This window comes from Macaca fascicularis, chromosome 7 (assembly GCF_037993035.2).
Source record: "Macaca fascicularis isolate 582-1 chromosome 7, T2T-MFA8v1.1".
Taxonomy (NCBI): Eukaryota; Metazoa; Chordata; class Mammalia; order Primates; family Cercopithecidae; genus Macaca; species Macaca fascicularis.
In genome coordinates, this window is record NC_088381.1 from 51,519,262 (window position 1) to 51,544,437 (window position 25,176).

Below are 25,176 nucleotides of genomic sequence, written 5' to 3' on the forward strand. Positions count from 1 at the left end.
TAAATAAATAGCTCGTTTATTAGTAATATGTTACATTATTAAAGTGCATTGAGAAGAGGTGCAGGGGCCAAAGCTGGAAGGCCGCTGGCCCCAGCCCTTGCCCTGGGCGGCCAGACACAGCTGGAGAAGGGCCCAGCTCCCCACTGAAATGGATGGACAGGGCTGGGGGCAGGGCCGCCTGCCTGGAGAGCTCGGTCCAGGCCATCCCCACCGGAATTTTCACAGTTTAGCCTAAGTTATAACATGTCCTGAGCGAAGGTGGGAGGCTAGGAGCATGGAAGCACAGCCCCTGGGGAAGGGGGCTGAGGGGAAGGGAGGAGGCCCCCCGCCCCCCAACCCTCAACGCCAAGGGCAGAGTCCTGGAACCTCCCCCTGAGGACCCGGCTCGTCCTTCTAAATGAACACGGTGAACCTACGGCTCAGTTTTCTCCTTCATTCTCCCTTGTCTCTCTCACCCCACCCCCTCCCATAACCACCCCCAACACTGGGGGCTCCAACAACATCCCCCTCAGACCGGGCTCCCAGGGCAGAGCCAGCTCATGCCACTCTCCAAGAACCCATGCCCGTCTCCAGACTCTTATCTCATCCCCGGGAGCCTCAGACTGGGATCACCCCCCTCCCCAACCCATCCCTTCCCAGCCCCTCCCTTTCCCACCCCCCCAGCATGTAGTTTTGGTATTTTCATACAGATGCAGTCGGAAGTAGCTATACATGAAATAAGCCTAACATAAAAATAGAGCTTTTTCCGTCCTTCCGTCCGGAAAGCAAACATCCTTCAATAAACATGCAAGGCGGCTGTCCTGTAGGACCCAGGACCAGAGAGGGAGCTGCAGAGGACAGGGCTGGACAGAGGGTAGCCCTGGGTCTTCAGCAACACCAGCCATCCATCCATGAGAGAGGGAGGGGTAGGAGGCAATGTGGGTACCAAGAGTCCAGAAGGACTCAGGCCTCAGCCCCAGGGTCCAGAGATGGGGTCCCAGCTCTCCCATGGGCTCTTGGGCTGGGAGCATCGCTACATTTAGTCAAGTTTGAGGGATCTGAAAAATATTTTCCAGAAGATAAAATCTTGGGTCATCGATGCCCCAGCTTCACAGTCGGTGCCCTCATTCTCAGCCCCTCACCATCCGTGCGCCACCTGGGGCCCAGCAGCCGCCTGCGGCTGGATGTCTCCAGGCCTGGCATCCTCCACTGGGTTATTCTGTCCCCTGGAAGAAGCGGCAGGCAAGGAGCTCCCGGGCCAGCCGGCTCTGAGTGCGAGACGTTCTAGTGCCCTGGGCTGCAGAAGCCTGAGGCATGCCCAGCCTTGGGAGGCCCTAGTGGACCAGCAAGCCAAGAGTGAGTGTGGGCAGGACCCCCAGCCAGAGGGAGGCGGCCAGGGCACAGGCATGGCCCAGCAGGTGCTCAGCCATGATGCCATCCTCGGGCAGCAGCTGCCAGTGCTGAGCCTCGCGGAAGTAGGAGCCCTCCTGGGCCTCACAGAAGTAGTGGCCGTACTGCTGCGCCGTGAGGTTCTCGATGAACAAGATGCAGTTGGGGCTCTGGTGACCAGGTTCGCAGCTCTGCTCCACGTTCTCCTTGTGGCGCCATGAGTAGGTGGCGTGGCGGGATTCCATAGGGCAGCTCAGGTAGTAGCGAGAGTTCGGGGCCAGGGAAACCTTCTGCAGTGGGGCCTTGTCTGGGGAGGCAGGGGAAAGCAGCCATGAGGAGGGACCGAGAGCTTCCAGGGAAGGATGTGTCCTCCCCACGGACTGGGATCCCAGGACAAGGCTTCTGAATGAACACGGGGAACCCAGCCCTCAGCTTCCTCCTTTGTTCTTCCGTCTCGCTCATCCCACCAAGAGGGCTCCCTTGGCAGGACTGTATCCTGCCCCATGTGCCTGGGGCCCACAGGACAAGGCCATGTCTCCCTCAGACCAGGACAATCAGGGCAGGGCCATACTCCACTCATTGGGCCACAGCCGCCAGCAGGGCCAGATCAGGTACCTGGTTTGGGGTTGGGACACTCCTTGTGTGGCTCAACTGGATTAATGGATTGCAGCACTGACCTGGAGTGGGAAGGACAAAAGAGGCTCAGCAGATACAAGGCTGCAGACCTGGCCCTCCTGTCCTCACCCCAATGCAGTTCCAGCAGAGAGGAGGTTCCCACCAGAAAGGCCCAGTACTGCCACCTCCTCCAGCCCAACAACACCTCCCCCTCTCCCACACCCACCTTCTCCCAGGGATGAGGGATCCTGGCCAACGTACCGTTGGGAACTGTAGATGGAGACGCAGCGGCCCTGGTCCCAGCCGCAGTAGGGGTCTCTGGACATGAGGCAACCGTGGCAGCCCCCGCCATAGACTTCACACAGGTCCAGGGGCACCTGGCTCACCTCCCACTGGGAGCTCACATACAGCTTCCTCTGGAAGGACAGCAGGACTGCATCAGGCCTGGGCCCCACCCCACACTCAGTCCTAAGCGTCCAGGCCCTAAGGCCTAGAAGCTCTTAAAAGAGCACACAAATCACATGCAAAGGAGCCCTGTCCTCAGCTGCGGTCACTGCATAGACCATGGGATGCAGTGGGGGGAGGCTCACCCGCTCAGCATCCAGCGACATGGTCTGGATGGCAGCTGCGCGGCGGAAGGGCTGGATCTCCATGATGTTGAAGATGAAGCTGTGCTCCTGCTCCCCCGGCTCCACCACCTTGTGGATGGTGCCCCTGTCTGTGTGTGGTGGGCAGAGGATCAGTGGGCGGGAGCCCCACTGTGGGGCCGGGCAGCCTCCCTCTAGCCGGGGAGGGGTGGGAAGTCACAGCTCAGGCGAGGGTCACGGGACTGGGGTGGGCAGGGTGAGGAGAGCGTGACTGGGGAGGAATGTGGGAGCCTAAGGGCAGCCCAGAACCTTCCAAGGCTGGTCCAGAGAGGCCATCCTGGGAGGTCCAGGGGTCCCTGGATACGGCCTCCAACATTCCCAAGGCTGCACAGGAAGAACAGAAGCAGGAGCCCCACACCAGCAAGGACAATGTGGCTACTGTCCATGCATCACCTCATTTAACCCTCCACAGCCCTGCGAGGTAGCTGTCATCTTCCTCACTCCACAGATAAGGAAATCAGGCTCAGAAAGGCTAAGCCACTTGCTTAAGGTCACAGAGCTGATGAGCAGCAGAGACCAAGTTGGAACCCAAATCTGTCAGCACCCAACCACTCAGCTGCTTCTACAACTCCCCTGTCTCCTGGACTCTTAGGGAATATATTTACTTTAAATACATTTTTTTATTTTGGAGTAATTTTAGATTTCCCAGAAAAGTTGCAAAGATAGTACAGAGAGCTCCAATCTACCCTTCTCCAGTTCCCCCAATGTTACCATCTTACATAACCACGGTATATTTGTCACAACTAGGCAACTGACATTGGTGCATTACTATTAACAAAACTACAGACTTTATTTGGATTTCACTAGTTTTTCCACAAATGTCCTTCTTCTGTTCTAGGATCCAATTCAGGACTCCGCATTGCATTTGGTCTTAGGGGATATCTTAATTTTATAAAATCTTAGATCTAAAAAGGATCTTGGATTCTAAATCAAGAGTTCCCAAGGTCTTAGAACCGAGCTGCCTGCCTCCTAGACCAATGCTCTCTCTGTTCACAATTAGGGACCAATGGGCATCCTGACCCCTGGTCCTCCCAATCCTACCTCAACTGCTGTCCCAGTTTCTAGAATAGCCTACCTCCCTCTCTCCCTCCCTCCCAATTTCCCAGGGCATCGCCTGCCCCAAAAAAGCAGTCAGATGATCGCCTGCCTAGGACATTTCCTCTACACGTCTGTGATCCTCATCTGTGGACTCTGAGATGTGGCCAGATGCTCCTTGGGCCTGATAAGCCCCCACCCCAGCCACTGCCTTCACAGACATACTGCCCTGTACCTCCTTCCAAACCAGCCCCAGTAACAGCATCCCCCTGGCAAAATTCTCAGGAAAAGAGCCAATACGTCTCCCAGTTGTGAGAGCCTCCCATTCTCTGCAGAGGACTCAGAAAGCTCTATTTTTTAATCTATCCCCAATATGAATGCTGCAGGCTGCAAAATGTGGCCTCCTGCACGGCCCTCAGAGAGAACCAAAACACCTTCCCTAATCACTCAAGTGTGCTCACCTCCCGAGTCTGCAGGAAGGGAATCCATGACCCAAGTCCAGCCTTCCTTGTCCTAGCTCCTGCTCCCAGTCCCGCACTGTGTGACCTCTCCTCCCCTGCTCCCCAGTGCCATCCCTGGCTGACCACAACAGCTGTGCCAGCCACTACAGAAGCCAAGCAAGGACAGGGGCCCAAGGGTGCAGCTGGAATGAATGCGGGGTAAAAAGTCAGGGACTCAGGACCCAGGTCCTGCCCTGTGGGAAATTCCTCTCCCCAAGGCTTCCAGGAGCCAAACAATGGCGCTGGGGTTCCAGTTTCCTACAAGGTCACCAAAGCTGAGATAGTTCCAAGGTGAAGCAGCAACAGGAAATCACATGGAGAATGTGAACAACTGAGGATGGGCGCTTGGGCCTGAATCAAATGGCCCCAGAGGTGCTAGAGGGCCTTTCCAGTCTCAAGGAAGGCAGCTGGCATGGGAAACTGCCACAAACCCAACGCAGGACTGGCTCCTCTGTGTCCTGTGGCTTTCCAGAATGCAGAAGCATCTCCCAGGGCATTCCACCCAGCTTCCCCCGGCGGGGCCTACTCCAGGGAAGAGGAGAAGCTGCCCCTGATCTCTGTGAGACGGCAAAGCCTCTGCCCCTGGAACTCCTTCCTCATGCCTAATTTGTGTCCCACCAACTCCTCAAATGTTTCCTCTCACCTGCACAATCCCAAAGACAGGCGCAGGGCCTGAATCCCTCATTCTGCCTGGCAGAGACCAGGATCCCTGTGGTTCAGGCCCCTCCTCCTCATTTGCCACATCTCTTCCTACCATCTTCTTCCCTGAGTCAGACATCTGGACCAAAGGTGCACCTGGCTTTGCTCAGACTCTCCAGATTTCCGCCTCCAAATCCCAATGCTTTCTTTTCTCCCATCCCCTTCCCCTCTTGCCCCTACCTCCTCCAGGAAGCTCTCCCTGTCTGACTCTTCCACACCCACACACATTAACCCCCCACAATTCTAGTCACTCAATTATTCCTTCCACACGTAAAGGTCCAACTAGATGTTAACTACATTATTCCTTATACCTTTCATGCCCATTTTTACAAAGCAAACTGAGGGTCCCGGGGTAGCCTCTCACCTGTAGTTAGGTAAAGCACATGATAGGTCTCCCCGTGGCTGGCTTGCATGCGGTGGACGACCACTTTCTGGTAGTGGTATTTAGAGTGGAACAATGGCGTCTTCAGGGGCCCCATAGGCTCCACCCTCTGCGCCACCTCTGGGTGACGGTCAGCCACCTGGAAGGTCTCTGTGGGTATCGGCTGCTGGTCTGGGAGGCACTGGGCAAGGAGAGCAGGCCCAGGTCAGTGGGGTGGTGGGAGGTGAGACAGAAGGAGGGCTGGGGCCTGGGCCACGGCTGGTGTCACGCTCACCTTGCCAGGCCGAGGGTTGGGAAGGCTTGAGTGGTAGCCCTTGAGTGAGGAGGTGCGGAAGACCTTGTCAATATCACCGAGGGAATACACGCAGACCGCTGAGTAGTTCCTGCAGTGACATGGAGACCAGCTCAATGGGGGGCCCAGAACCCACCCATCCACCTCTACTCTCCCAGGCCAGCTCCGTGCCTGGCACTGAGTTACCAAACACCCCTGAAAATGGGGAGGGATGGCGGGGAGGAAGGAGAGAAGGAGTTCAGCCTAATTTCTTTGTGCTGCAATCTAAAACCACAACCTTGTATCCTGTTACAGAATCACTGAGTCTAGAGGCCATCTGCTCTACCCGACCCCAAGGCAGGAGGAACCCCAACATGGGCTGAGCAGTTCTCTAACCCTCCCTGGGCACAGGCTGTGGGATGCTGATGCCCCAGGAGGCCAGACCTCCAACCTCTTCCCAGCCGGGGCAGCCCCACCCACCCAGGAGCCACAGAGCAGGGTCTTGGCTTCCTCCACTCTGTCCCTAACTCTCCCCCCACACACCCAACACTTTTGCCTGCTGTGTTTTCAATCAATGAGAATGATTAAGAAGTGTGAATTACCAGGCTCAGGCAGTGCCTGAGCGGGTGTAATAGCACCCAGCTCCCCGAGAGATGCTTCAGCAGCTTCCTCCCAGGCCCAGCGTCCACTCTGGGCACACACAGGTGGCGGGACACACAGGCACAAGTGCAGTCATGAGTGTACATATAGGGCATGCACACACACCCATGAGTGCAGACTCACTCACGACGGTACACACATTGCACTGGCTGTCCCCCTACCCCACACGCAGCAACAGCCTCACTTCTTGAGCCTGCAGCCCCTGCTCATGCCACACCAGGCAGGCCCTCAGCAGGGCCCAAGGCCTCCTGTCCCTACTGGACACTGAACCAATGCCAGCCCCGGCCCCAGGACAAGGGCCACTCACCATGGGTTGGAGAAAACACCATAGACCCTGGTGTCTCTCCACTGGCCGCTGGGGTCAGGGAGCAGGAAGACGTCTTGTAGCCTGTTGAAGTTCTTGTTGGTGGCAGCGTCACTGCATACCAGCATGGCTTTCAGAAAAGTGTTCCACTTGGACACTGACAGTGAGCTTTCCCCACCCTGGTCCCCCTGGAAAGGTAGAGGTGAGAAGAGGCCCCTCAGCAACTGCCCGGGCTTCCCCACACCCTCCAGGAAACCACTGCCAGCAATATCAGCACCTGGGCCCAGAGGAGAAGGCAGGCTGTGAAGGGCCGGGACCTGCCAGGGGTGCCCCAGGACTCAGGGCAGGTCTCCAGATGAGACTCCAGTCAGCAGGCCTGGCTGAGCCAGAGCCCAGGACCAACGGTGCTCGGGGTCAGGGCAGGTGAGAGTGCCAGGTCCCCACAGAGCAGATGGACTCAGACACACATTTACTGACTCACACACCCACACACATGGCACAGCACACTCACACAGGCAACACACACACACCCCCACACCATCATACTCTCACATGCTCACATGCCATCATATGTGCACAGGAGCTCAGCCACCTTTACCCACACACAGACGCGTGACGCTCCATGTACACACAGCTACTCCCACAGTCCCAGACAGACCCACTCCTACATCCGCACAACTTCTACATGCACACAGACACACAGAACTCACCCTCACTCAGACCTATTCACACACAGATATGCAGCCAGCAGCCCTCACGCCCCTGCTCACCCTGCACAGCTGGGCCACACGGGACACATTGAGAGGAGCCTCAGGATTCTTGTCAGGATTGTCCTCTCGGAAGAAGTAGTAGATCTTGTCATCGTAAGCCTGGTCTTGGTGCACGATGGTGGCTTTGATGAACTGTGGGTCTGCCAGGGACAGAGGCGAGTGGGCGTAAAGCTGGGAGGCTTGCCTGGGAGACCACCCCAACCCTGCACACTCTCCTCTCTCCTTCGGGTCTGCACAAACCATGGCAAATCAGATCTGGAAGAGGACTCAGAACATCAGGTCCAACACCCCCAGGGGCCCTAGGCTCTGCACCTCCACCCCACACCTGTTTTGCCCTCCTCCTACAAAGATGTCATCAGCCCAGGAGCAATGATTTCATGCCTGGGGATTGAGGGAAGGTCCCTGGGGGCCCCTACGTCACTTATGCCCAACTGGCAGAGCCCTAATGAGGAGGGAGTTGGGGGCTGCCTCCACATGAACTCAGCAGAGGATGAACTTTGGTTCCTGGGGACCCTGCGCTGGGTCTGGGGCTCCCTCTGTTTGTGTTCCCAAAGAGGGCTGGGCCCATCCCACTGCTACACCTTGTCTGTTCCTCTGCCCCCAGCCAACCCTAACTCCTCAGGCCTGTACCAAGGTCCTGCTTTCCTGCATGGCCCCAGCGGCCCTCAGGGAGCCCTCCCAGAAACATCAGGCTCCCATCTGCCACCTTAGGTGCTCACACCCCCTGGTCCACCCTCAGCCCAGTCAGAGCCTGACTCACTCTGCATGACAGTATCACTGGTGTACAGCTCACTCTCGCCCCGGATGCGGCGGAACCGAGGGATCTTCCCATTGTATTCCTGCTTCCGGATGGTGGAATACACCTCGTCCCCTGGGGATGGTGGGAGGGGGGCATGAGTAAGGGCAGGCAGCTCCTGGAAGTCCCTCCTCCAGACACTGGACAAGGAGCTGACCACCCCTCTCCCAGCCCAGTTGAGAAGCTTCCCCCTGGGGCGCCTGTTCCAGCACTGCCCTACCTTCAAACAGAACCAGGGAGTTCTCATCCGGGCTGAAGGGGGCATAGCCTCTCATCTCGCCAAGTGGCACCACAGTGTCATTCACCTGTGGGAGATCCAGAGGGTTGGATGGTCACGTAATCCCACGGCCACTGCCTCCCATGATGGCCAGTTTCTCGGCCAGGGGCCCAATCCTCCCAGGGCAAGGGCAGCATTGGAGTCTCGCCATCTCCTTCCCACTTTGAGGGGCAGAAGCCCACCCAGTAGAAGGCGAGCTAATCAGGCACATGGGGAGCAGCCTTCTCACCAGGTTCCAGCAGCTGGGGTGCCGGGCATTGGTGCCACAGGCCAGCAGCCCCTCACTCCGCCTCTCCAGGAGAGTGATGTAGTTCTCGCAGTCCTGCCCGGGTAAGAGAGAAGGAAGGAGAGAAATTGGTTGCTGGAAGGCCCTGGCAGGTCTAGCACTAGGACCCCCAGGATCAGGGAAGAAGGTGTCGGAAGGGTTGAGCATAGGTGACAGCCTCCCAGGACAGCCCAGAGTGGGTGCAGCTGATGCCATCCCCTAAGCACAGAGGACCACGTCTCCCCATCAGTCTGGGTCTCACAGGGCAGGGCCATGCTTCCTTCCTCAGACCCTCAGGGTCTCCTCTCCCTTTACCAAGTGGCTCAGATCCCTCCATACTCCTTCCCCGACTCACCCGCTTATCCAGACAGGACCCCTTTGTGGAGCCAATGTTCACCTGGGGGAAGGGGAGAAGCATTAGTTCACTCTGCCAGGAGTGAGATGCCCCCGAAATGCTTTCCACACAGCCTCAGGATAAGCCCCAAAGGAAGCAACCATTATTCTCATCTGACAGATGAGCAACTGGGGCTCTGAGAGGGTAAGTGATCTACCTGAGGTCAAACAGGGTCTCATATCCAGAGCTGAGGCCCAGAGGGTTCAGAAGACCAGCCATGGGCTCTGGGGCCCAGCTTCCAGCCTGGGCTTTCTGCAGCAGCGCTGCCCAGCTGGCCAGGCCCATTAGCTCCTGTTTTTCTCCACACCGCCCCAGCTCCCCACTCCAATCTGGACTACCTTTAGGGAGCCTCCCCCAGGAGCCATTTATAGGATACGGAGGTGGGGGCAGTTTAGGAAGAGATGCCAGCTCCCACAGATTCCCTGAGGCCCCTCGGCAGGGCTAGAGGGGAGATACGAGGGTGGTGGGGCATTGGGGGAGAGAGGCTCACCGTGCGCACAGATGCGTTCTTGCCCTCGGGGAAATCAAAGAGGTAGACCTTGCCGCGTCCTCCCACCCACACGGAGGAGCTGCCTGGCTCATGGAAAAGCACCGTGTGCGGCTCAGTCTGGCCAAAGTCCACCCGGTCCTGCCCTACATGGCCTGAGGAGGAGACAATTAGTAGAAACATTGAAGCCAGGTCCCAAGAGAGAAGACTCTGGGTCCCCTCCACATGGCACACCGGAACCTGCTTGACAACCAGTGCTTTGTGCTCAGCGTCCTGGCAGGGCCTCAGACAAGCTCTGGGCTGGGGTGGCACCCAGACGCAGAGAGCCAAGGACAGGAGAAGTAAGAGATCCTCTGGTGGGCTCCAGCAACCAGCTGTCCTTACCTACAGCACGGCCCCTCCCCTAGTGTGGCAGCCTCTCCTTCCTTCACAGTGTGTGTGACTTCAGAATGGGGCAGGATTTAGGGACCTCTTGGGGGAACAGACCCCCTCCTCTGGCACACACTCTTGAGGGGCTGGGCTCCAGCAGGAGGACCAGGGCTCCTTGGCTATGCTCTGGGAGGCTTTCTGTTGCCCTAAGCCAAAGCAAGTGGTGCCCCCCGACCCCAGGCCTTTCAGCAGGCAGCAGGGCCTCCAAGCACCCCCCTTGGAGTCCAGGTTCCGAGGAATCACAATGCTCAGAATCCCTTCTCCTCCTTCAGGAATCCCTCTCCAACCCCTCCTGGTCCCTCCCCAGCCCCTTAGTGAGCACTAGACTAAAGGAGGAAAGGAACCTCAACATCTACTCCCTCCCATTTCACAGATGGGAAAACAGAGGCCAAGGGAGGGGCAGCCCAAGGGCACATGGAAGCAGGTCAGTAGCAGATTCTGAACCAGAGCCTATACTCCTGCCTACCAAGCTGGACTCTGCACCATGGCCCACTCTGGCCTGGTTTCACCCACGGAGATGTTAGCTCTCCTGGGGGTAAAGATCAGCTCTCCCTCCCCAGCAACTCTGGGACAGGGGGACCTTCACAGAGCACAGCCTGGGCCTTTCAGCAGAAGGGCTGACTGGAAATATTTTCCCCAAAAAAGAAACTGACTGCAGCCACTGTCTCTGGGGAGATGTCTCATCTCCAGTGACACTACTGAGGTTGTCCTGGTTGTAGGAGTAAATTATAGGGATGGGATGGCCTGTGGCTGTGCCCCCAGCAATCAGCCACAGCCAGCATCTTCCCCTCTGACCAGCCGGGGCCTCACCCAGGAACTGGGTCTGACCACTGTTTTTCCAGTTGCAGGAAACTCTGGGGCAGCCAGCTTGGCAGTGACACCCAAGCTCCAGTTCTGACCAAAAAAAACTACCATTTCCTCAACTCTGCCCCCGATCCCTCTGACTCCCATTGGAGCCATATTGATTCTGCATTAACGGGGATATGGAGCAGCTGGACCACACACGGTGCAACCACACCTTCATTCTTTAAGAAACATCCCTTCACGGTCAGGTCACCCCTGGAAGTGAGCATTCTTCACCTCTTCTGTGGCCTGCTGCACTGTGCAGAGGAGAATGCTGAGGTACCCTGGGAGACATGCCAAGGTCACATCAGCAGGCAGGACAGATCAGCTTGTCCAAAGGTGGAGTATCAGCTCTCAGGAGCAAGGCAGGCCACAGAAATGCTGAGCTCACTGTCCTTGGGTGGTGTAGTTCTCCTGGTGCACATCATAAACAGCCCAACTGAACAGCTCCGGGGATATCAGCCCTCCCTGGCCCCCAAGCCTCCCTCCCTGTAGGCCCCAGATGTGCAGAGCAAGGGCTGAAAGGTACTGGCACTTCAGTGGGAGGGAGGGAGGGAGGGATAACTGGCAGGTCTTGGGTGCTGCCCTGCTCCCCCTACCTTCCTGGGATAGAATTAGAGTGCTGGGGTCACAGACACAGTATTCCCGACTCAGCTCCCATGACTCCTTCCCACCCCGGGAGGGAGGAAGGGAAAACTGGCAGGTCTTGGGTGCTGCCCTGCTCCCCCTACCTTCCTGGGATAGAATTAGAGTGCTGGGGTCACAGACACAGTATTCCCGACTCAGCTCCCATGACTCCCCTTCCACCCGCAGCCCAAGCCGCAGCCACCATCCCCTATGGCCCAGCCTGGAATCCAGACAGTCTGCAGCCCCAACTCCCCTCCTGCTCCCCTCCCATCCCCCAATAGCCAGCCTGGCAGCCACGAAAAGGTGCATGTCTGCATCTGGAGATGCTGGGCTAGGACCCGAGATCCATAGCCCCTGGGAGTCAAAGCAGAAAAGTCCCAGCCGTCAGACTGTGCTAGCCACCTCCATCAGTCACCTTAGCCCCACACCTGCACCAAGGCCACAGGCCCAGGTCTCCAAGGGAGCCAGCAAGGCCAATTTGGTACAACTACTCAAGGGGAAAGAGGCACCAGATAGGACCCTGGGCTGGGGGGTGGTGCCTCATCTAGGAGTTGCAGGGCTGTTGAAGAGAAGAGGAAAGCAGTCCTGCCCTAGGGAGTCGAGCCTGACGAGCCTGACGGCCCCTGATGGCCGAGGCATGGCTGGGTCCCGGAGAGTAAGGTCTGAGGGGGAGCCTGGCCCTACTCTGGGAACACATCTGAGGGGTCAGACAGCCGCACCACAGAAAGCTTCCACAGCTCCCCAGCAAAATTGTCTTAGCATGGACCACAGGGCTGCCCACAAAGTATCTGCTGAAGACATGAAGGGAGGGTGAGGGCTGCTGGCCCCTGGGTAGGAGCTGCGGCACTAGGGCCAGGACAATCCCATGCGGATCTGCAAGCTTGAGCCCAGTTCCCTTCAAACCCTAGCCACAATGGCTAGGGCGGAGGAAGGCAGGGACTGTTCGTCCCATTTTGCAGGAAAACGAACAGGAGCCCAGGAGCACGGCCTCCCGTGACCCCCAGGTTCCTGCCCCTCCCAGCTCACTTCTTGGTGATGCATATGGGCTAGAGGGAATGACACCAGCTCAGCCCCAGGACAAGGCCTTGGCCCATTCTCCACCCCAGCCCCGGCCTGGGTTCCCGCACCGCCCGAGGCCCTCAAAAGGCCTGATTGTGCCCGGGAAGTGTCGAGCAGCAGCAGCTCGATGAATACATGAAAGGAAGCTTTGTTTAGGTTGGCAGGAGCGGGGGCTGGGGGCTCAGGGGCAGGAGGGCTGCCTGGAAGTGAAGGCAGCACCAAGCCATCAGGGCCAGGCCTCGAGTCTCTGCGCAGGCAGGGGCTGAGCAAGGCCAGGGGCTGCCCCTAAAAAGGCCAGGCCAAGGGAGTACGTGTCATATCCCTGAACATTTTCTTTTTGCTGCTTTATGAACTCAAAGAGAGAGGAGAGGTAGATAAAAGCTGGATGGGCCCAGAACAGGCAGGGAGGGAATGCCAGGCAGGGGACACAGACTGAGCAAAGGTAGGGAAGGTGGCTGTACAGAGGGCAGAGGCCATGCGCTGCAGCCTGGCACAGTCCTAATGAGAGAAGAATCAGGAAGGTGAGCTGAGGCCCACGTGTGATGGGGGAGGGAAGATGCAGCCTGTCCAAGGACACACTGACCCACTGCCCATCACTCTCCCCTGCTGCCTGAACTCTACGAGCAGGGCCAGGAGTGGAAAATGCCTCCCCATCCTCTGGCGTCCCCCACCTCCTGGCTCCCCCTGCTTCCCATCCTGCCTGTCTAAAAGGAGCACCGTCTGGCACCGTGTCTCCCCCCTCACTACCCAGCCTGACGCATTAGTGGCTGACTAAGTGGTAGCTAAAAGCTCCCAGAATAACCAGGGGTTCAGGCAGGGGAGGGGGCTAGGGACACATGGGGAGGGCATAGCCCAGAGGCAAGCCAGGCACAAGACAACCCACCCCCCACCCCATGTGATTCCGAGCCAATCCTCGCTCCTGCTGGACCAAGAAAGCACATTCAGGCTGCCCCGTACCCAGCCGGACTCCATAGTTCCCCTGAGTCCCATTTCTCATGGTGGCAGGACCAGCAAGGCCCAGCTCCAGTCAGATAGGCGGGCTGCAAGGAAGGCTGGGTTATAGGAGATAACCTCCACCAGACACAGCCCTGGGGCCAGGTGCTCACGGGGCTCTGATCCCATTGGAAAGAATGGGGCCTGACTCCTTGGGGCCCCTACCCTTGATCACCACCCCAGCAGCTGACCGACTGTGGCAAGTCTGGGCCTCTGGGGTGCGTTTCCTAAAGCAGGCCTGCCTGGTGGCGCACGCTTCCTCTTCTCATTCACTCTGGTGCTGTCACCGTCTGGCCCGCTGTCCCCATACTCTTGTTGTTTGTGAAAGAGGAGTGCAGCTCCAGGGGAGGGCAGAGTGGGAGGTGGTGTTGCCCATGAAGGGGCTGGGTCCCATGCTCTGGTCTGGCAAAGCCAGCCTTGCAACCTGACCCACTGACCCAGTGGGCCTTGAATGCTAACCTCAAGGAGCCCTTTGAAAGTGGGCAGAGAGTCAGGCTCTGAAAATGGCAGGAATGTGGGCACCCCCCCCCCGGAGAATGCCTAAGTCAGGCAGTCAGAGAGGCCCCGGGCCAAGGAGCAGAAAGCAGGCCGACCTCAGGTCGGAGAGCCAGCACATCTGGCAGGAGCCTCCTCCCACAGTTGTGCCCCCACCCCTGCACTGCCAGGCCTACCTCACACCCTTGCCCAACCACATGCCTGGCAAACAGAGCAGAGGGAAGGCCCACATGATGCCCAGGAATTAGCCTGCAGCCTCCCCACCTTTTGGAATCCCACATCCACATGTCAAGGTGGAAGGGAGAGGATCTGAACAGTCATTGAACTGAAGGACGTGGAGGCCAGAGAGGCTGTACCACTGGCCCAAGGACACAGAGCGAGGGAAGCTCCAAGTTTCCAGTACCCATTACCCAGCTGCTTCTCTCCAGGATCACATCCTGGGCTTCCTGGAGAGCCTCTGATTTGCAAAAAGCTGTATATTCAGCCTCTCCCTACTTCCCTGAATCATCCCTACTCTACCCTTCCCTCTCTTGCTCACTAGGTGCCGAGTCACTAACCTGATAACTAAAGGGAATCACCCGCCCACCCACCTTCCAGGTGAGGCCCTGATCTCCCAGGGGCCTTTAGTGATCAAAGCCTTAAATCCAAAGGAGTGACTAATGGTGGAAGTGTAGGTGCTGTGCATGTCAGAGTGGTAGAGGAAACCCTTCCACTAGGGGTGGGAGTACAGGAACAAACGTTTCTGTCTCTCCTGATATGGCCAGGAAGAGGGTGTGAGAAGCCTGGTTTCCAGGGTAGCACTGGCTTGGTGCTAAGGACAGGTCATGGCTGCAGGTGGGTCCTGGCAAAATTCAGGCAGGGTTAGGTTCTAGATTAGCTAGCTGCCTGGCAGGAGCAGAGCCTGTGTGCTGGGGCAGGTGGTGGGGCCTCGAGATAGCACTCAGCTCATGGAGGAGTGAGTAGTCTACCTTCTTTATGAGCCATGAGAAGAGCGCGCTGTGTGCTGGGCCAAAGGGGAGTATCCTCCCACCCACCAAGGTCAGCTGTGGGTGGGAGGGGAGTATATCTCATGTGTGGCTCAGCCCTGACTCCAAGAAGTCTCATCATCTCTTTGGTGGCCGGATAGCTGGCTGGCTGTGACGGTGACTGAGGCTGGGCCTTCCTGGGTTCACTTTCCTCCTCTGTGGTTTAGCTGGGTGTGAGTTGGGGTAGATGCTGGTACTTGTTTGGGCCTGGGTTTTACGACCCACCAGGATTCTTGAAACAAATCACAAAACAATCAGGGTTAAGTCCATGGGTCTTTCTGGGAAAGTGTGACTCTCTGAGTGCCACAGAAGTCAGACAGTTTTCTGGAAGTGGAGGTGGCAGAAAAAACTGACACTCTCATCTGCTTCCACTGACCAGCCCACCAAACCCCCAGCCACCCTGTAAAGAAGGCAGGACAACCTGTATTGCCGTTTTACAAACAGGAAAACTAACGCCCTTCCAAGCCACCAAGGTCTGGATGCTCTCCCCACGGCACCACTGTGCTCAAAGGACCAGAAGAAGGTTTGGCTATTGGGGAGACTGTCTGGGGCAAAGTCCTGGGGAGAAGGGTCAGTGTGGAAAGCAGTGTGATGAGGGGCTGTGCTGGGCAGGATTCAAGGACTCAGGGAAGGAAGGCCGGTAAGGAGGCCCTGAGCCCAAGCCCAGGGAAGGCCGGAAGCCCAGGACAAACACTATGTCCTGTCCACCTTCCGGCTGTTCTCCAGCCCATCAGGTTCCAAAAGCCCCAGAGTGGGGCCGAAGTCAGCTGGTGGCTCCTTCAAAGCAGACAATGGGTAGCGGTGCAGGGCCTGCCCCTGGGCCCAGAGCCAAGGCAGGGGTGGGGGAGAGGGCAGAGGATGGCTACACCACCCCAAGTGGAGGGAGGGAGGCAGGTGGAAGACTGTTGAGAAACAGAAGGTTACCCAGTCTTAGCCTTAGCCTGAACCAGCAGGGGAGACCGAGCAAGGGCAGCCAGCCAGCAAAGCCCATTAGGGAGAACTGGCAGGGGCTGGGCTGCCAGGGCTGCATTCCATCAGAAACCAGAGATGCCAGAGGAGGAGGAGGAAGATGATGACGACGATGATGATGCCCCTACCACCCAACCCTTCCATCGCATTTACTACGTGCCAAGCACTATTCCAAATAAGTTTTAACTCAATCATCACTGAACTCTCATGAAGTAGGTTCTTTTATTATCCCCATTTTGCAGATGAGGACCGTGAGACACAAAGAAGCTGAGTAACTTACCTAGCATTACACAGCTAGTAAGAGGTGGAGCAGAGGTTCATACTCAGGCAAGCTGACTCCAGAATCTGTGTTTATAACATTGTATTCCAGAGACGGGCCCGTGGAGGCTTCCAGGCCAGCCATTCCCAGACAGATGAGGAGACCAAGGCCCACAGAGGATGAAGCCCAGTTAGAGGCTACTTGGCCAATGAAGGCCTGACCTCTGCCCATAACACCCTGAAGACAGTGTGTAAGTGAGCACGGGTTTGCAGGCCCAGGTGAGTGTAGTGAATTCCTATGCTTTGATGTTGTCCTGGCATCCGTTTTGAATATAATCTGGGCTTTCTTACACCAGAAGCAGGGCTGTCACCCTTGACACCGTTTCCAGCTCCCTGCCCCCTCCCGGTTCCTCAATGTGCTCAATCCAGATATCTACCATAGACAGTCATCTCCTGGTGACTGCCTCCCTGTGGGACAGCTACATACAGCCCATTTAACTGGTCCCGCTGACCCCACAGCCCGCATGGACTGTGCAGACAGGCCAGTGACCTTGTCTCAGTCACAACATGACCTCCTGGAACTCATGACTGCTTGCTGTAAACTCACCAATTAAAACTCCCTGTGGAGGCCAGGCACGGTGGCTCACGTCTGTAATCCCAGCGTTTTGGGAGGCTGAGGCGGGCAGATCATTTGAGGTCAGGAGTTCTAGACCAGCCTGGCCAACATGGTGAAACCCCGTCTCTACCAAAAATATAAAAAAATTAGCCAGACGTGGTGGTGTGCACCTGTAGTTCCAGCTACTTGGGAGGCTGAGGCAGGAGAATTGCTTGAACCTAGGAGGCAGAGGTTGTAGTGAGCTGAGATCGCGCCACTGCACTCCAGCCTGGGTGACAGAGCGAGACTCCATCTCCAAAAAACAACAACAACAACAAAACAAACTCCCTGTGAAAAGCTTGTTTGAATAACACCTTGGACCCCATAAAGATGCTGGCCCATGGATCCCTCCACCCTGCATGTGCTCCCTGACCTCCACGTGTGTGGCCTCAGGTATGCCAGGTATCCCTCAAGACCTGTTAGTAACAAAATCTTTATTTCCACCTGTCTCTCTCTTAATCATGGAAGGAGTGCTCTCCATCTTAAAGATCCTAAGTTACAACAGTGGGGCAGGAATCTTCTCATGGTGCAGCGTGGGGCCCTGGTCCTGAGTGACTGAGTAGGAAGACAAGTCTCTCAAGATCTCTGCTCAGAACATAAAGTACTCTGTGGGGCCGGGCGCCATGGCTCACGCCTGTTATCCCAGCACTTTAGGAGGCCAAGGCAGAAGGATCACGTGTGTCCAGGAGTTCGAGGCTGCAGAGAGCTATGATTGCACCACTGCTCTCCACCTGGGAGACAGTGAGATCTTGTCTCAAAAAAAAAAAAAAAAAAAGTACTGCATGCTCTGAAGCTGACCACAGTGAAGAGCAGAGTGTGCTCACCAGCCAGGTCCCCACCCAGCCAGCCCTGGCCAAAACACTCACCTCCGCTCCTCAGCTCAAGGACCCACCATGGCTCCTATCTGCCCATCCAAGCAGGGCCCAAACCCTCAGGGCAGGGCAGTCAAGGCCCACCTCATTTCTGCACAGCTCTGCCATGGCTCATTCCCATCTCTGCACTTTGCTCCTGTTCTCCATTCCCTGGATTGACCTTTCCCCTTTTCTCTGTGCACATGGATCTTACCTGTCCTTGAAAATCTAGCTAAATCCCTTGGATCCAGGAAGTATTCCAGATTCACTGCCCGTACCTTCAACCTTGTACCACAAACCATCTGGCACTACCATCTTCACTCAGATCATGCTGTCTAATGGGATTTCATCTGGCCTGTGGGGTCCTGAAGGTGAGGACAAGGCTTCCTCTTGCTCTATGTCTTCCATTGCCAGGGAGCAGCTCAGACAATGAAGAAAGGCAAGACTGGGGCAGGCCAAACTCCCATGCGAGAGGGACAGGTATCCTAGAACAGATGCCTGGGTCACCAATGGGGTGCAGAAGTCATCACAGTGACCTTCCTTCCTCGACAGGCTGGGCCAGAGCTCCTGCCTCAGCCTCCCAAGTAGCTGGGATTACAGACGTGTGCCACCACACCCAGCTAATTTTTTTGTATTTTTAGTAGAGACGGGGTTTCACCATGTTGGCCAGGCTGGTCTCGAACTCCTGACCTCAAATGATCCGCCTGCCTCGGCCTCCCAAAATGCTGGGATTACAGGCGTGAGACTCTGTACAAACAACAATATGAATAGTTGTCTGTGCTGTACTCTGCCCCCACTCTATGCCCTTGCCCCTAGCTCTAGCCTGGCTCCTCCTCCTCCCCCAGGAAGCATTCCTTGATTACACCATCCCACACTGACCTTTCCTGCTCTCACCTCCTGTCACAGTCCTAGGCTACATCTGCAGGTCATTCCTGACTTTCCCAAGGGTCCACCCTACTTCACAGGCAGAAGACCCACCTCTCCAGGAATGTGGGGGGCTCCCCAAGGGCAAACCCAGGGCTTCTCTTCCTGACTCTCCCCCAGAGGAGCTGAACACAGACCTAGGCCTGCTGCCCTCCATGATGAGAAGTTACCCAGGGGTGCTGGCACAGAGCCCAAGCCTCTGGCTGGAAGCATGGGGTGCAGAAGGCATGGCAGGATCAGCCTAATCCCAGGCTGTCATGACAGTTAAAACCAGATTAGCCCGAGCCGGGACACAGATCAACCTGTCCTTGGCACCCAAGGCCCAGACCACCTGAGGAAAGACCAGAAGGGGTATATGGAGCTGGTCCAAATTCAAGGTCCTGAAGAGAGGGCACTGATGGCTGGTGCGGCTCCTAGAACAGATAGCACTGGGGCAGGAAGAGTCTGAGCTCAGCTGAGCTAGCTGAGGAAAAAAGGCACTCAAGGAGCCCCCAGCCTGCGACAGAGTATGACGGCGGACAGAAAGCTGGAAACAGGCTGAGAGGTGGGGCAGAAACAGGCTCAGAAGACTCAGCCCCGGTCCCAGCTCTGCCTGTCTCATTGGGTGACCTCGGGCCAGTCCCTGTCATCTCTGAGCCTCAGTTTCTCCATCTGTGGAATGTTCGGCTGGCCTAGCTAATCTCTGGCATTTCTTTTCTGACATCCTAAGCTAGCGCTGTCAGGCTGTGTGGGTTGGGGTCATCCAAGAAGGTCCCTCAGAAGAACTGAGAAAGAACCAGCAACCTCCTTTCTGGGCAGAGCAGAAAGGAGGAGGTAAGTGGGGTACAGAGAGGAGTGGGGTGCAGAGAGGAATGGGGGAGCCAGGGAGCAGTGAGGGAAGAACCATGGGAGTCCAGGAGGCAGTGGGGCCAGGCCACCATGCAGGGCCTGGGGAAGGCGGCAGCTGTGTGCCGTGTGTTCCAGATGGGATGCAGCATAGGGACGGAGGTCCTCCAGGAGGCTGGGCACAGTTCTGGAGACACAGTAAGGCCAGGGCCAGGGAGAGTAAAGGGCTTGGAGAGCCACCCCATACCATTCGGGGCAGAGAGGGGACGGTCCCTCGAGGCCTGGCTGGCTAGGGAAGGGGGAACTCTGTCCTCTGAGGAGGCAGGGCCCAACAAGACGCCGGGGCTCTCCATTCCCTGGCTTTCTTTCTAGCCTGTCTGGCTCCCTGAGGACAGGACAGCTGGCCATACACCTAGTGGCTGGCCCTTCCTGCAAGGGTACGGAACCCTGGCTCTTCTGAAGGCAGGACAGGTTAAGGGCCCCTTCCTCCCCCAACTATGGACGAAGGAAGGCTCCCGGGGCAGCCATGCTGGGCCAAAAAAGGAAATCAAGAGAAGTGGAAACTTTTCAGTGCAGAGCTGCCGACCAAAGCGGGGGAAGTGCAGTCAGTCTCTTGTGACAGAGCCCTGTGAAGCTGGGGGTGGACAGGCCGTCAGCTAGTGGTCCATGCACTCCCGCTACTGCCCCTGAGGGCTGCCAGACCTGCCCCCTGGGTTGAACTTCACATCCCACCTTGCCTGGCCCTCCTCAAAACACAGAGCCCAGCTTTCCCTGCTTCCCTCAGGGCCCCACCTTCAGCCCAGATAGTGATCTATCCACGCCACCCCCACCCCACCACCTCCATGCTCCTTCCATCTCTGCAGAGGAAGAGCAGGAGAAGACAGAGCTGAGGGACAGACCTTCTCACCTGGAGACTGTCCTGTGGTCAGGAGTCAATGTGGAAAGCCATGGTCTCCCTGGACCCAGCCCCAGCCTCCCACCAGGGAGCTGTGACGGGGCTATGGCCTTGCCAGCACTCGAGAGGCCTTCCCTGCCTGCCACGGCCTTTCTCCAGTGGATGCAGCCTTCCTCCCCACTGCTGGGCCAGCCATAGGATGACAGGTATCCCCTCACCTATGCCCAGCTGGACAAGTTTCAAACTTTTCGGAAGCCCCCAGGCCCAGGCTGACTCAATACCTCCTCATATGGGGGCCCCTCACATGGCTTCTCTCCTCTCTGTGGTCCTTGCTGTAAATTCTTGGGTTTAAAATACTATTAAGTGGGGTGCTTCCTCCTGTTCCTTCCCTCCCCCAGCTGATTCACTCCTCCTGCCATTTCAGCTTGCTACCTCTTCCGGGAAGCCCTCCCTGATTGGGAAAATTGGGTTAGACATCTCCTCAGTGCCCATAGCTGCTCTCTGTTACACATTCTGTTGTACCTGCAGGTTTATCTGCCCATCTCCATCTACACTGAAAAGTCTCCAAGGGCATAGAATCATCTTGTTCCATGATCCCCAAGCTCAGCCTCAAGACCAGCACAAGGTTGGCCCCAGCAAATGTTTGCTGAGTGAATATGTCCACCCGTGAGGGCACAAGCTAATGAGCTATTTCCTCCAAATGATCCTCAGCCTTTGGCCCATGAGAGAATAAGGAAAGAACATGAAACTTAAGGGTTTCCCCTGACTTCCCAGGTTTCAATTTCTCCTCTAGATTTCTGGAAATCTAAGATTTAAACAGGCCACCACAGACTCTGTCCAGCCCCTCCCATCCCAGAGAGATAGAAATCCTAAGACATTAAATCTCAGACAAGGATAAGCCCCCTCTCCTACCCTCTTTGGGCACTTGGGGAAACTGAGGTTCAGTAAAAGACAAACACTTGCCCAGAGTCACAGAGCAAATTAGGTCACAGCCTGAACCAGGCTCCCGACCTCCCAACTCTCTCCCCTATACCACGGTCATCCTTGGACCTGTGCCAGCATCCATTCCACCAGACCTGCTCTCAGAATCTTCACTGTCCAGGACAGAGGGGTCACAGAGCTTGGTAGGAAGCTCCTGATGACCTCACCATGCATTTCTCTCGGCTTAGGAAACTCCCCCTCTCCTCCAGACAGTTGCCCCCCCACCATGAGACTCTGCAGAGGAAGTTCACCTTGAAGGTGATGAACACATCTAAGTCCCCAAGGGGGCAAGGATTTCCACTGGAAATGCTGATGATTGGGGAGTCCCAGATGTGACCTCATCCCCTGGAGGAGGTAACAAACCTCCTGCCCTGGGGAGCAGCCCCAGAATGGCTCCCCAGCAGCCACCAAGTCAACAATAACATCCCATTGTTTAATAGGACAAAAGCGAGGGAGGGCAGAACCAGCTGGGCAGGTTGAGACTGGGGATGTGGGCTCTGTTTCCCCATGGACAGGCTGGTTCACCTCTGACTTTGGGGTTCAGGACCTTCCATGCCTTCTCTACCTCCTCCAACCACTGATAAAATGGAAGAGGGGTGCACAGCTTACACAGGCATGCCAACCTCCTTTTAAGCCCCAGACCTCACCTGCAATCTACTCCCTTCCAGTCGCTGCTTGCAGGAAGATCAGGACCACACATGCACATCCTTGACTTGCCCATGTGTCAGCGACAGCCCTTGGGAGACAACCCCTAGAGCCTTTCTTGCTCTGGCAAGCTCTAAGGGTCAAAGACAAGTGCGGAGGTCAAGGGCACCCAGCAGGTACATGATGGCCCATCTCTCTCCCTGGCCTGCGCTACACTGTGCCAGACTTTCATCAGGCTGCAGAGGCAGCAACCTCCCTGATCAGTGCAGGCTAGGCCACTCTCAGAGTTCCCTGCTTTAATCTTTCTCTAGAACTTGGGGATCCAATCAGCAGAAAATAAAGAAATTTCCATACCTATTCCAGTCCCCACAGCTGTCCTGACTCAAAACTAAAATCCCCATCTATGCCTCACAGAGAAATGGCTCCAGAACCACCACCATCCCTGATTTTGTCATTCCTGGATACTACCATACTCGCACCCACCCACTGGTAGACAGAGCTCTAGACTTCCAGAAAGACCCCCTCTTACCCTGTTCCTGGGTTTGTCCTACCCAAGCCCATTCCTGTCCGATTACCATGTGTCACCCCACAGGAGACAAGAGGCAGCTGTCAGTCGGGCACACCATCACCAGCTGGTGGCCCTGGGGGTGGGGGGCAGGTGAATGGCAGGGCCTGTCTGGCCAGTGGGGCACCTGGCACTGGTGAAGGAGACCACAGACTGTCCTTGGACAAGACTGGTGAATGGTTGGCAGACCCCAGCCAGTGGGGTTCAACAGTGCATTACTAAGCAGAGGGCACAGCCAGTGTGGCTACAGCAGTGAACTGCGGGTAGGGGAGGTAGCCCATGGAGCTGGGCTGGGAGCTTCGAAAAGTGGGTAAAAGGACTGAAAGCAGCTTTAAATAGCCTCAGGGTGGGAACTAAGTGCCCAGGATGGGATGTATGCATTAAGTGCTAAGAAGCGGGTGTGCATTAAGTGGGGTGGGGGTGGGGGTTCATGGGAAGACTGTGGGACAGGCAAACAGAGCCAAAATGCAAAGGGTTTGATGTAGGGAAAGATTCCAGAACACTCAGACATGCCCATTTGTCCCTTCCAGAGTGCCCACATGCTATGATGTCCAAGACAGCCAAGGGGACTGAGGGAAGGCAAAGCTGCTGTGAGGGCAAACGAAGCTGGGGCTAGAGCTGGGATTGCAGAGTGGTGTGCAGGTCTCCTACATGCACAGGCGGCTAGAGCTCTAGCAGGGCTGCTTGGCTTCCTCCAGGAGCACCTCAGGCTGGGTAGCCGAGTTGGTCCCCAGAACACCTCATTCATAGTCCCTGAACCATCTAAATCCTTCTCCCCTCCCTAACGCAGAACCTGGACTGGTCCTGTGCCAGATCAGAGCCCCTGCCTGCACCTAAGCACCCACACTGCTCAGTGACCTTGGGCAAGTCACATTCCCTCAGCTACTGCGGCAGTTCGGGCCACTCGTTTTCTGTATGTTTTTTTTTTTTCCCCTCTGCTAATAATACCTGCCCCAGATAATGCTCAGACTCCCGCAATCCCTGCAAACTGCCAAAGGCATCAAAAGGCTCCCGGTGGGGCTAGACCCGACCAGTCCCCCCAGTCCCCACTGCGACTCCCCCACCATCACCACAGGGGGGCCGCAGACACGCCAAATTTGGGGACAGAGCCGAGTCGGCCTGGGGGCGGGGAGGCATTTGTGTGCAATGCAGGGGAGGGGAGATCAGTTCCTCACGGCAGAAAGCCTCAAACACCCGCCTAGCCGGCTTTCTGTCCCATAGTACAGGGTTTAAACTGAGGTGCCTTGGGGGAGACTCCGGTCCCCCAGGTTCTTATACCTACCCTGGCCTAAAGGCTGCACCCCCGCCCTAGATCCAGCGCCTGGGGGTCCCAACAGCCGTGCCCCACCCAACGGGCACTGCCCCCCAACGCTGGAGCCGATTTCTGGTGACAACTGCCACGTGCGGGCAAGGGGGGAGCAGCCGGTGCCGGCATTGCGGAGGCAGCGCCCTGGTACCCCAAGCCCCCGCACCACACCATGTCCCGCCGCCTCGCCGCAGGGTGCCCACCCCCTTGCCTGGCCCGAGCTCCAGGCCGGGGCGGGGGCGGGGGCAGGCGGCGGGGTCTTTGTTCCCGCTGCCGAAGCGCGGCGGCGGCGGCAAGGGGTCCGCGCCCCCCTCGCCGGCCCAGCCTGCGCCCCGCGCGCCAGCAGAGCCCGCAGCTCAAGAGGAGGGGACCGGGGTTGGTGTCCCGGGCGGGGCAAGGGTCCTGCGCCGAAGCCCCCGAGCCAGAGAACCCAGACTGGCTCGGGGCCGAGAGAGGGGCCCGCCCCCTCCCCTGGCGCCCGGGCGTTGCGGCTCCCGGCTGCCAGAGACTTGGTGCGACTTGGCCGGGGCTCCGGCCCCGCCGCTCGCTCGCCGCAGCGTTACAGCCGGCTCTGGTGTGCCAGCGCACACACTCACACACACTCACCCAAACCCACACGCTCCACGCGAGGACAGCGCGGGGACAGCCCGGGACCCGCAGAGCCAAGCGCACGCACTCCCTCCGGGTGCAGCATACTCCGCACCCGCCCCGCGCAGCGTCTGATCCCGCGCCCGACCAGCCGCGCGGCGCCGCCTACCTTTCCAGACGGCGAAGATGCGGGGTCCGCTCCTTGAGTGGCCTTGGGCGGAGGCGGCGGCCGCCCAGAGCAGCAGCAGCAGCCGCAGCAGGAGCACCGACCGAGCCGGTGGGCCAGGGACGCGGGCGCGCGGTGCGCTGGGGGCTGCACGTCCGGGCGGAGGAGGCGTCATCCCGTGGCCCCGGGAGCGACAGCAGCAATCAGCCGAGACTGAGCCAGCGCCCGGCCGCAGGCAGACCCAAGCGCTAGGAGGCGGAGCCAGCGCTGACCCCACCCCGCCCCTCCCCCCGCCCCTCGCAGCCTTTTCTCGCCTCACTGGCTTTCCTGAGCGAGAGCGGAACCGCTGGGGGAACCTTCGCACCCTCTCCCGGGCAACTCTACGGGGAAAGCCCAGCTGCGGACAAGCCAGACTTGTGGTCTTCTGCCAGGGGCGGCAGGCCCTATCCCCTCTCTGGGCCTCAGTTCCACTCCCTGCACCCCATAAAAAGATTGGCCTAGAAGTCGTGGAGGACCTCTGTCCAAAGGCACAGAGGAGTCCAACACCCAACAACCTTGCTATGGCCAGCTAAGTGGTTCGCACCCTGAGGACTATGGTCCTTGGAGG

At 57.5% G+C, this 25,176-nt stretch overlaps 1 protein-coding gene across 2 annotated transcripts; it reads right to left on the bottom strand.

The window, feature by feature from the left end:
- SEMA7A (semaphorin 7A (JohnMiltonHagen blood group)) lies at positions 1 to 24,784 on the bottom strand. Of its 2 annotated transcripts, XM_005560066.4 has the most exons (14): positions 24,573 to 24,784; positions 9,474 to 9,625; positions 8,945 to 8,986; positions 8,554 to 8,646; positions 8,268 to 8,352; positions 8,012 to 8,122; positions 7,252 to 7,391; positions 6,485 to 6,669; positions 5,521 to 5,629; positions 5,229 to 5,427; positions 2,574 to 2,701; positions 2,245 to 2,399; positions 1,984 to 2,045; positions 1 to 1,675 (listed from the first exon to the last, which is right to left on the bottom strand). In XM_005560066.4, the coding sequence occupies exons 1-14, from the start codon at positions 24,742 to 24,744 to the stop codon at positions 1,314 to 1,316; spliced, it is 1,995 nt and encodes a 664-aa protein (XP_005560123.3). In that variant the 5' UTR covers positions 24,745 to 24,784; the 3' UTR covers positions 1 to 1,313. The 2 variants fall into 2 exon arrangements, 1 of the variants encoding a protein (XP_005560123.3); XR_012415173.1 differs by lacking the exon at positions 2,574 to 2,701.
- Between the last annotated feature and the right edge of the window lie 392 nt (positions 24,785 to 25,176).